Raw genomic sequence first — 12,051 nt, 5'->3', positions numbered from 1 at the left:
GTCACCGGTAAAGGCCAAAGTAGCCGATCTAAGAGGAGTCCTTCAGAATAAGATATTTACCCCACCGAATGCCGAACACGCACAGTAATCAGCGGCCACTGTACAGTAACGAAGCTCTTAATCTGAAGTGTAAGGCGGAACTCAAGGTTTGTTTTCTTTCTTTTCTTTTCCCCCCACGACTTGGTCATTGGTCAAACATGGCGGCGCCCGTCATCAACAACAACAACAACAAGTCTAGTTGCTGGGACACTCCTGAGGTTTATAAACACCATGAACAACGCAAAGTCTGCATTTCAAGACCCAAGTACAGAGAGGGGAGGAAAGATAGAGCTGTTAAGGTGAGAAGCACGTGCAGCAACCTCAGCAACATGTGACAGACTGTTAAAATGTACAATGGCAATACTGTATGATACATGTTTTCGCATCGGCTACACTTATTTGCTTATATGTCTTGTCTCCATTAAAATAAACAACAATTGTACACATAAGTGAGCAATGGAGCCTTTTATAACGAAGACTCCACATCTATGAGTGAAGTGCCAAGTTGAATGGTCTAGGCTAGGATGATGTATGTTGCTACTTCATTATGCTTGCAAAATGTTGAATTGAATACCTTTTTGAAAATATTGCAGTGTGTTGTTTGCCTGCTAAAGATGGCATTGATGCAATAACACTTTAAAACCACTGGTTCTCAAAGTCATGGTCCACTGGTCCAGGGACCACCAGGGATCCAAGTGGAATAGAGGTGTGGAACTTTTCAGAGTGTACAACAAATGGGGCCATGCAGAAAAACAACATACAGAGTCCTGTGTGGATTATTCATTGTTCCATTTGTGAACTCTCATAGTTAAAAACATCTATAAAAATGTGTGAGGATGTTATATATTTGTGGTAGAGTAGGGGTCCCAGAGATAAAACATTTGTATCAAATGGGGGTCTCTAGAGGCCTGAAAATACATATCAAACCTGGGGTCTTTGAATTTCAAAAGCGTGAGAAGCACTGATTATAAAAAATAAAATAAAAACATCCTAAATTTATCTTATTTCTGGAGGGAATGGAATTGATTCTATTTGCATGCTCTCAGAGTTAAATTGAATGAAGATTTTACAGTGTAGATTGGGGTCACAAAGACATGAACATATGATATCTCAAATGGGTGTCCGTGGGTCCGGGTCTAATGCATGTCAAACCGTGAGGAATCCTTGAAATGAAAACCATTCTGTTATTTAATCCCTGTGTGCCCAACCACCCACCCAGGTGCAGGGGCGTCACACCAAAATCTGGGCCCTGGGTACAAGGATTCACTGCGGGCCCCCCATGAATGTTAACTATTGAAAAATAGCAGATATACAAGCTCACAGCACGGCACCGAGTGCCGTGCTGCGAGCTTGTATATCTGCTATTTTTGAAAAATCGTGAAAATGTGTGCAAGAAACCTATGTCAAGGACCCCCAAGATGATATGTATTTGGCCACGGACCCCGATCTCAAAATATTTAGTTCCAGGGACCCCCAGAAGCAAAATTTGAGTTAGAAATGTTCGCTTAAAAAATACATATATTCAAAGATTTTCACACATTTTCACAACTTTTCAAAAATAGCAGATCTACAAGCTCACAGCGCGGCACTCGGTGCCGCGCTGTGAGCTTGTATATCTGCTATTTTTCAATAGATAAAGTTATTAGGGCCCCTCCACCTTGGGCCCTTGTAACTCAGTCCCACTTTCCTACCCCTTGTGACGCCCCTGCCCAGGTGTACACTATCAACTTGGAGTCCCGCTACGTGATGGTGCAGGGGGTCCCAGCCATCGGGGTGATGACAGAGCTGGTGCAGCTGTGCGCTCTGTACGGCGCGGTGGAGGAGTACCGGCCGCTGGACGAGTACCCTGCCGAAGAGTTCACCGAGGTCTACCTCGTCAAGTTCCAGAAACTCACCAGCGCTAGGTAATCCATATTTACACGTTCAATTGTTCACCCAACGATTCCCACCCACATTTTATTCATTAAACACATTTTACACCGTGCCACTTTAATTAAAACAAACATGCTCTGAAAATGCATTCGGCCCACCTATAACTGACCACTTTTTCCAGACAACCTGGGCCACGTGTTGTTAGTCTACTTGAAGAAGTAAAGTGAGTGGGTGATACTCTGTTTCAGAGCAGCCAAGCGGCGCATGGACGAGACCAGTTTCTACGGTGGGGTGCTACATGTGTGCTACGTTCCAGAGTACGAGACGGTGGAGGACACCCGCCTGAAGCTGCAAGACCGAAGGCGATATGTGAACAGGACTGCTCAGATGATAGGTAACATAACATGAACCCTGTAGCATCCCTATTCGAGTCATAATCATTGAAAATAGACGATCTACAAACTTGTGTAGATGGTCTATTTTTGGCTACGAGATTTGGTGTATAGAGGGGAAAAGGAGGGGATCCGGTATAGACCCCTGGGGGACCCCAGGCAACTAAGTATATAGGTTAATTGGTTAAAACTAGTGTCAATCGGGTCATGAGTAAAGAATAAATACATTTAAAAACATTTGGTCTCCATCGGGTGGAAACCCTTCATGTCCAAAACTGTTACTTTTCAGGATTAAAATTCAAAAGTAGAAAAAGTAGTAGATCTACAAGCTCAAAATGTGTTGCTTTGCGTCACACTTTGAGTTTGTGGATCTGCTATTTTTGATGCTTTTTTGTTTCGCTGTAGTATGATCAAGAGTGTTATTTAAGAAGAAAACTGCTAAATTGCTAAATTTATGCTTGCTATTCATGAGTCACTGACCATGTGGTTTTCTCATTTTGTTTACAAAGCAAGGGAAAAAAACAAGGGGACAGAAGGGGACAAGGAGGCCACGGCATCGGACACGACCACACCACCACAGAGGACAACTTCAGCAGCACACGGTCGGAGCACTGACGACAACAGTACAAGACAGAGTTCCAGCTCCAGCCATTATGTAGATCGTAGCTCTGTCCACAACGCAGGAGAGAGTTCGACGTCGTCCAGCCATTGCGTAGCAGGCTTCCCTCTGTTGCCTCTCCCCCCTCGAGAAGAGTATCATTACAGACATAACACGGCATACCATCTGCCTCCGCAGACAAGCCCACACAGGACTTTACCCACGGAGGACAATATGGGGACATTACATAACGCTGTCGTCGTTGATAAAAACTGGCAGCCAACACAGAGCTCCAGCACGGGTCGTACGCCATTGAATGGAGACAGAGGCCGCAGCGAAAGCAGGCCGACCCCAGAGAAAGCCCCATCGATCAGATTTGTACCGAGGACGTCACTCTTGGAGAACAGGAAACGTAAAAAGGAAGACGAAGCCAAGAGCATCTTGTCGTCTTGTGATGTTACAGGAGGGGACAGCGAGGGGCCACTGATTGGGCCAAAGCTACCCGAACCCCCGAGAATGGACATGGAGGACGCATCACTGAACACCACTGTCGACCGCATCCGGAGCACCATGCAACAGGTAGACCTTTTGTGCCCGTCATTCTGACGTGAATTCAGGTGACAAGGCATCCAACAAACGACACATTGTCGGCTTATAGATCAGCTATTTTGTGCAACACCAGTGCGCACCGGAGTGTAAATTTTGTCTTAATCCATTTAGACCTGAGGTCAATTCTTCTAACATGCTTTTTATGAAAAACTTTGTATTTTGAATCTAAAACAATTATTGTTGCTATGTATAGTATAGCAACAACTAATGTGACACACAGATGCTGTCCTGGATTGAAAGGTATAAAGACTTATTACAACATGTCTAAATGAGTGAACACATCAAGCACGATAACTACATAACAATGATTATTTGAGCGTCCGCCGTCCACGCTGATGAATGATAAAGTGCTGTAAAGTAAACAGTGGCTCCAAATAACTCTCTGTAATAATTATCCATACGACACCATTTGTGACTATCATTCACATATCAACATCAGTTGTAATGTGAACGCTGCCATCCACTTCAGTTAGAACAATGTTTAAAACGACAGTATAGTTAATCATGCTTGGTGTGAACTTGATTGAAGATGACTACTTCTCTCATTGTTTTTAGGTGGCATCCGTTCCTGACATCAAGCCAGCGCCAAAAAAGATTAAACCACGTCGTCGGATTTGATTGAAGCTCATTCAGGAATAGGACTCACTCAATGCTGGACATTTCACAGAGATCTTCAGTTGTAAAAGAAATTATTTGAAACTGTTCTTGTAGTCAAAATATTTTATGTACAAATGGGAGTGTGGCTTCAGAGGTATGTTTCTTTTGAATATTCTATAGGTGAAAATACACAATTTTCTTCAAGTTTGAAATGCGAGCTGCTCAAATGCAAGTATGTTCTGGAATAGAAGAGAAAAAAATACAATATGAGAAAGATTTCATGGTATTGTTGAATAAAATAATTCAGTTGTTACATTTTACTTTACTGTATCATTCATTACCTTAGCATCAGGGAGGCAGTTTCCAAATGCTTCCAGCAGTAGATTCTCCTCCCTCACTGCCTTGTCAAAGTCTGCATAAGACAACCTGCTGTCGTGGTCGTGATCCTGTGAACAACACAAATACTCAAAAGTTGAGAAACATTAACACACACTGCCAACTGATTATTTTTTGATGCCTGCGCCAGCGGACGGCTGTGGCCGGACCAGAGGCATCATGTTTTCAAGTTGTGCGTCCGTCCCAGACTCCCAACCCCTGGTGAACGTGATATCTCAGGAAAGCGCTGAGGGAATTCCATGACATACAGCACAAATGTCCACTTGGACTAAAAGATGAACCGATTAGAAGTCGATGGTCAAGGTCACCGTCACCTCACAAAGAATATTGAATAAATATGATCAAAGTCTTCTTTCATTCTCCATATATCCATATCCGACGTGTTTTGAGCGTGTGGATTGCTACTTACGAAAAGGAGAACAAAAATATGCCATTGATGAGGTTTCTGTCCGATAGCAATGATATGCAGGTGAGTGGTGACCTGTTACTGTAACTGTCCCCTACCCCAAAAATCGTACAATCAAAGTGCAGGTCACCAAACTGGTTCTAGAAACGAAAGCCTCAACCAGTTCACTCATGTTCTTCACTCTTGCCAGCATCAGCCAAATCCCTAACATGAAAATGTTTATATGACAGTAGACTGAGTAGAGTAGTGTGTTTGGGTTGGTTCTCCTCTAGTGTTCTCACCATCTTCTTGAGTGTGATCTCCACCAGGTCTTTGATGCCTTCATCAGGGTCCTCCTCTGTAGGTTGTCTGATCAGGCTGTTCTTCAGCATGTGGAACATCTCCTCCCTGGAGATGTAGCCGTCGCCATTCAGGTCATACACCTCAAAGCAATCTGACACATACACATAGCACAGTTATTAGACAATAGTGTGTGTGCTTGTATAATTATACTTGTGAGGGTCATGCAATACAGTATGTCCCCACAAGTCTAGTAAGATTTGAGAGGTAGACATTGTGAGGATAAAAGATGTTTTATGGTTTTAAACGTTTAGCCTAAGCCAATAATTTGATGAGCATCAGTGATTCCCTATGGAGACACAAAGAGTCTCCTCAAATGATTGGTTTAGGAATACAACAAAAACAAAACACATATCCATGAATTCAAGTCTCCATGGGGTGAGAAATCAATAGAAAAAGGAATCAATTACAATAAGGAAAGGATTCAGGTTAGGGTGAGGATTCTGCTTTTGAAAATAGCTGATCTACAAGCTCACACACGTTGCAGCTTGCACGTGAGCTTGTAGATCAGCGAGAGAGAGAAAATAGACTTGATAGTAAGATTGATAGTAAGACATTACATTTGATTTTTTCATCCAAGGTCCCTCGGAGAAAGATGGACAGTCCTTCGATCCACTCCTTGGCGCTGACAAAGCCGTCATTGTTCTTATCAAAGGAATGAAAGACTGGGAGGCAGAATAATGATGAAGAATTGTATTGAGTTTTGAGTTGTCATTTTGCAGCACTTAGGTTATGTACTGTATCACATCTTCACATCGTGCAGAAAACAGATCTACAAGCTCACATCATGTCGCATTAACTCAGGAGGAGCCCGGATTCGAACTGGGAATCCTTTGTGCTCTAATAACGGTTTCTCTACCCCTGAGCTATGCCGCCCCAGCAGACATACAGTACACAAGGTTTCTTCCCAACAGCAACAACATTCTAAATCAAATGTCACGGTTTAAAACTGGACAGCAGATAATATACAAAGCGTACCTCTATCCATGATCATGTCGTCGGTCATTTCAAAGGTGTTGTGCAGGATGTTTCTGAACTTCCCTCTGTCCAGGCCGTTCACCGTCCTCCCAGACACACTCTGGTCTCCCACCAGGCCGTTGAACAGCCTGATCAGACCCTCTGCCTCCGTTTTATTGACTGCATTCACACAAGCATACAGACATTTTACAGTTCCAATTTAGGCATTTTAGCAGATACTCTTTAACCAGAACAGCTTACAATAAGCCAGGTTAAACAAAATAAGTACATCAAATGCAGAGATTGAGAGTGTACTCACTGCCTCAGTAAACTATAGGATCACAGGTAAACCAATAACCTACATTATATTATATTATATTATATTATACTAACAACTATTAGAATATGCTGTACATTTGAAATATTGGATACCAGTTAAACAACGAACCTACCATCTGTCTAAATAACCTGCTATCTAGAAGAAAGACAAGCCTAAGTAACAAAAACATGAGAACAAATCCATGAATGGTCTTCACAATTATAGCACTTCTGTGCTACAGTAGAGTCTGAAGAGGTGAGCTTTCAGATAATGGCGAGTTCGAACTGCAACATGTTTTTTAAAATGTTAAATGTTTTCAAAAATAGCAGATCTAGGCCCACAATGGGTTTCAATGCAATTATCTGAGCTTGTAAATTAGCCATTTTTGACTAGCCAGAGTATGAAATATAAGGTTAATGCTAGTGTTGTTTGTTCAATATAGCATTCTTCTACCCAACTCTCCAGCACTCTCTGAGCAATTTCATCCATTCAGGAGAAAAAGTACCCATTTATCAACTGCAGTTTCATAGTGTTACACTTTCATGTGTCTCTGTCTGCTCATTAATTTCTCTTCTCAGAAGCCTCACTTCCAATTTCACTTCATCATGGATCCTGTAGTAGGTATATGGTTGGATAAAATTGGTGTCCTGGCCTGAAAATGTTTGCTAACTATAGAGAGGACTAGGCTATTGAACAAATGCTTTATGAATGATTATAGATAGATACCTTTATTATCCCAATACTATTATACTATCAGTAGAGCCATGCCCATGTAACACAAATTTTAACAAAAGAAAATAACATCATGATGCACCTTTAACATGATTTGCGCAAGTTGGAAAGGTCTTGGGAGTGATGTGGACTATTAATTACATTTAAGCCAAAAAAAAAGGGTAAGTGGTAATGCTGCTGATGTGAAAGCTGCATACTAAAAACAAAAAGGTCAAATAAGTAGGCCTATAATTAAATATTAATAAGGTGGCATAATACTAAGCTTCGTCTTCAGCCCTTTTCGGCTTAAAGTTTTGTTGACTAGCCAGGGCCGTGCTTACCATACAGGCAAAATAGGCAGCCGCCTGGGGCCCCCTCACAGCCTGGGGGCCTCATGAGATTATTATTATTATTTTATTTTTTAACCAACATGGCCATCAGGGGGCCCCAGTTGAGCTCTCAACTGTGAGACAGAGAACAGTTGAAGTGAGGGTGAGGGTTAACATTAGCTCATTAGAATCTGAAAAGAGCGTGGCTCTCAAAGGTGTGACCAGAGAACAATGGTCCTGATTACCCAAGCGGTTCTTTTGTGTCTGTTCTGTGATGTCACGTACATTACTTTAACTTTAAGAAGGATCGATGCAGGGAATGGATACATTATTTCTAAAGTGTGTGTATATATTTATATTTAAAAAAAGTTTTGAGGGCCCCCATATTTATATATACATATAATATATGTGTATCAATTCCATTTCATTTTGGGGGCCCCAGATAGTTTGAAGTGGGGCCCGGGATGAGATCAATATAAAAGAAGGGTAAAAAGGGCCTTAACATGAAATGTGATGTTTAACTTGAAATACTTTCACAGGGTTTACTGGGGCTTCTTAAAGATGGCACGCATAGTTTGTATACTGTTTATTTATATTTAACATTTTGAGGGGCCCAAATATATCCATTTGGGGCCTCTCAATCTCTCAAACAGAAACACCCAGGGGGCTCCATGAGTTATCGTCAAATATAAATAAACAGTAAAAAGGCCCTTAACATAGTCATGTAATGTATGTGTTTAACTTCGAATGGATATGTATAGCTTTAACCCACTGACTGTCCTGTGAGACAAACTTTGTCTTTGAAAACCACTGCAAAACATGCACTTAAAAGTTATTTATATTCTTATTATAATTACGTTTTTTTAAAACACTATAAGTAATAAAACTGATTCAATTCATAGGTTTAATAGTGTATGAAACGTGAGCTGAAGTGTGTTATTTAACATGAAGCAACCATCCTTAGATGACATTTCTGCCACAGACATGCAGCTAATTACCACCTGAAAGAAGTTGGCCTGTCGCTGCAACAATGGGCTCTGATTATCTGAAAAGAGCTTTAATGTCACAAGTTACTTTAGTCTCCTTAAAAATATAAACAAGATTTATACTGTATATATTTATATTTAACGTTTTGAGGGCCCCCAAATTCATTTGGTGCCCCACCAGCTCTCAAACTCAAGCTCTCAATACCCTCATATATAAATAGTAAAAGGGCCCTTAACAAAAGGATGTTAACATGGTCATGTAATGTAATGTTTAACTCAGTATTCTTATTCTTATTACTTTACCTGTCCTGTGTAAGTTGCTTCTGGTGAGAGAAGTTGAAGCTCATTCTTTATCTTCTATATGTCAAACATTGTGGCCATCCATAGCTGAGTGGTTAGTGAGCCTGCCAAGGGAACCAGATCCCTGGTTGTCACAGGTACGATTCCAGGCCAGGTTAGCAATGTGTTGCAGTGTCCCTGAGTAAAACACTCAACCCCTGTTTTCTCCCTCCTCCTCTTATTATTTTCTCTGGAATTCTTTTGAAAAAGTGCTAGAGTTTATAGGCTATTAAACTTGTGTTATTAAAAAAAATATATATATATATATTTTCAAATAATTAAAAGCTAAAATATAGGAAACAAAACATAAGGGAGTATTTATTCGCGACCCCTAGAAATTGGTCCGCGACCCGCATATGGCTCCCGACCCAGGGGCCTCAAACTGGGGTTTGCCTGGGGCCTCCAAATCGCTAAGCACGGCCCTGTGACTAGCCTAGATAGGTCTATTGTTTAACCCTTTTGTTGAATCAATGATAGAAATAAAACAATAAGTCAATACTCACAGTGTTTCACTTGTTTAGACAGCCTTTCAGCGAGGTTCTGGATCAACTTTCTGTTCATAGCAGACATTTCTTTCATTTTACGTCGGGTGCACTGTTCGGGTTGTATGGCTACGTTGTTGATCAGGAATGTTTGTAGCGGTGTGGACGGTGGCTGAACTACTGTATGCCCATACACACGATACACACACAGACTTGTTGACATTCCTTCACCATAGCAACAGCGTCTTCCACGTAGGCTACGTTATGGACGGACATATGGGGGGGAAAAAAGAAAAAAAAAACATATGGGACACCATCACACACACGCACACTGAAAAGAAAAGGGAAATCCTTTTGAAATGTCTTGGTCGAATTTAGAAAGATTGTTCGTGTTTAATTAATTTGAGTTTAGAACGTCTACGGTTTCAGCTTCATTCACGTCATAAAGCCCAAATGTTTATATCCTATACATATTCATGCTATTAGGCCTATTTAGGCTACAAACATAAAGCTCCCAAATTGATTGATTGAATACTTATTAGCCGTTCGTATCAGACAGTACAGTTTCGTTCACTGTGATCTGCTTGGTGGGTGAGCGAGGTAAGAGGTTATTAGTGCTAGTTGGCGTACTGCTGCCCCCCATTGCTGGTCTCGGGTACTGTCCATTGTTTATATAGTAACAGTACTACAGTATATATGACCTTCCAGACCTGTAGAGAAGAGAACATCCACCTAGGAGTACAACAGTTAACCCAACAAAATGATGTAGTCAATTAATTATATTTTTATTTATACAAATTTGATTGCCTATTTTGGACATATTGCTTTGCAATAAAAAAAGAAAAAAAAAACTTACAAATAATAGTGAAAATATATATTCAAGCTCACAACAAATCAAGATGAAATGCATTTTGATCTTGTAGATCAGACTATTTTCACTGGTCTTGCACACAGTTAACACAGTTAATCGAATCGTTTTTTGTTATCAAATCATTTTTATTTTACATAGAATCCAGCATCAATTATGAAAGAATGAACTTATGTATCATGCATAATAAAAAAATTAGAAAACAAATGTTTAAGAATAAAGGCCCATTCCCACTGGGCCAGATAACAGATAAAAAATCTCTTTCTCCAGATATTTTTCCATTCAAAGTGGATGGTAGATACAGATAAAAAATATATTTACCACAGATATTTGCCACAGATACTTTTATCTGTGGCAAATATATTTTTTTATCTGTATCTACCATCCACTTTGAATGGAAAAATAACTGGAGAAAGATATTTTTTTATCTGTTATCTGGCCCAGTGGGAATGGGCCTTAAGAAGTAGTGAAAATATACAAACTACAAGCTCATAAAGCAGAGCGAAGCAACACGTGAGCTTGTAGATCTGCTATTTTCACTAGTTTGGGTGCCAGGGGCCAGGGCAAACATCTGATTTTTCTTTTGGGTCACAGGCTAAAAGGTTTGGGAACCACTGCCATAAATGTTGGTTTAGGTCATAAACAGGAAACATTATTTTCAACAACAAAAAACAAATTCAAGGCATTATAATGTTGCAGGACAGACATTTTCCCCTATAGCTCTTGGCTCTGTGTCAAACTGGACATTGTCCCCTAGGACAAAATGAGTGAGCGGTCACTTCACACCAGGTGTTTTTTTATTTATTTAATCAAGGACCCCCATGATCATGAGTGTACAAATGGAACCCCTCTCAGAGGTTACAGACCTGTAAAGGTCCGTTTGTACTGTCCATTGTTTATATACCGTAGTAACAGTACTACAGTATATGACCTTCCAGACCTGTAGAGAAGAGAACATCCACCTAGGAGTACAACAGTTTACCCAACAAAATGATCGAGGGCAGAGATCAGTCAATTAATTACAATTGTTAATCAAATAATAATTGATTGACTACAGTATTTTGGACATATTGCAAGAAACCCCTTACAAATAAAACAAATCAAGATGAGATGCATTTTGATCTTGTAGATCAGGCTATTTTCACTAGTCTTGGACAACACAGTTAATCAATTAGTTGATATTACATTATATATTCTTCCTTTTTTAAATCTCAAATCAATGATAGTTTCACACTGCATCCATCACAGCTTTGAGCTTCCATCACTACACATTGATGCCACACGGGGTCTGATCATGTCTCATAGAAATGCAGGACACAACTCATACCAACGTATGTATTAACATGTTCTGACTTCTGACACCTTCAAGAGTCTGTCTGCGCCCAGTTATATTGATTTAAGAAACTATTCCTCTCCTGAAGTTGTGCATGCTTTCTCCTGGCAGAACTTATACGGATAAGAGTGCTGTCCTTAAACATGTGTTAACCATATCATTTTCAAACTGTGTGAATATATCTCAACTTAAGCTACATTCATAATGTATGATGAATAGTCTGTGACAAAAAAGCTATTTTGTAGTAGAATTATTATATATATATTTTTTTTTTCATGGAGAAGAGAACAATGGAATCATGGAGGTGAAATCTCGCTACTACTATGTGTCATCATTTCGACAACGGAGCGTCGGGAGGGTTAGCGACTCACCGCACGGAGGTTAGGGTTAGAGTAAGGGTTGGAATTGGGTGTCGAAAAGATGACACGTAGTAACAGCGAAGCGCTCCCGTCATGGAGAAGTGGAGAGAATGGAATACA

General features: G+C 40.4%; 2 protein-coding genes across 2 annotated transcripts; one reads left to right on the top strand and one right to left on the bottom strand.

Moving 5' to 3' along the window:
* Window positions 1-197: 197 nt before the first annotated feature.
* Window positions 198-4,318, top strand: rbm48 (RNA binding motif protein 48; the record flags this gene model as incomplete). Its single annotated transcript, XM_080735034.1, has 5 exons — window positions 198-338; window positions 1,753-1,943; window positions 2,160-2,305; window positions 2,813-3,480; window positions 4,066-4,318. 5 exons carry the CDS (start codon window positions 198-200, stop codon window positions 4,126-4,128), a joined length of 1,209 nt encoding a protein of 402 aa, XP_080591160.1. The 3' UTR covers window positions 4,129-4,318.
* Window positions 4,308-9,510, bottom strand: clxn (calaxin; the record flags this gene model as incomplete). The annotated part of the gene is made up of 6 exons (XM_080735509.1): window positions 9,393-9,510; window positions 6,227-6,385; window positions 5,809-5,913; window positions 5,191-5,342; window positions 4,449-4,553; window positions 4,308-4,346 (listed from the first exon to the last, which is right to left on the bottom strand). The coding sequence occupies exons 1-6, from the start codon at window positions 9,466-9,468 to the stop codon at window positions 4,308-4,310; spliced, it is 636 nt and encodes a 211-aa protein (XP_080591635.1). The 5' UTR covers window positions 9,469-9,510.
* Between the last annotated feature and the right edge of the window lie 2,541 nt (window positions 9,511-12,051).

The sequence above is a fragment of the Nannobrachium achirus genome (assembly GCF_963921795.1).
Source record: "Nannobrachium achirus genome assembly, chromosome: 10".
NCBI lineage: Eukaryota > Metazoa > Chordata > Actinopteri > Myctophiformes > Myctophidae > Nannobrachium > Nannobrachium achirus.
Note: the sequence above shows the minus strand (reverse complement) of the source record. Positions and strands in the feature narration are given on the sequence as shown.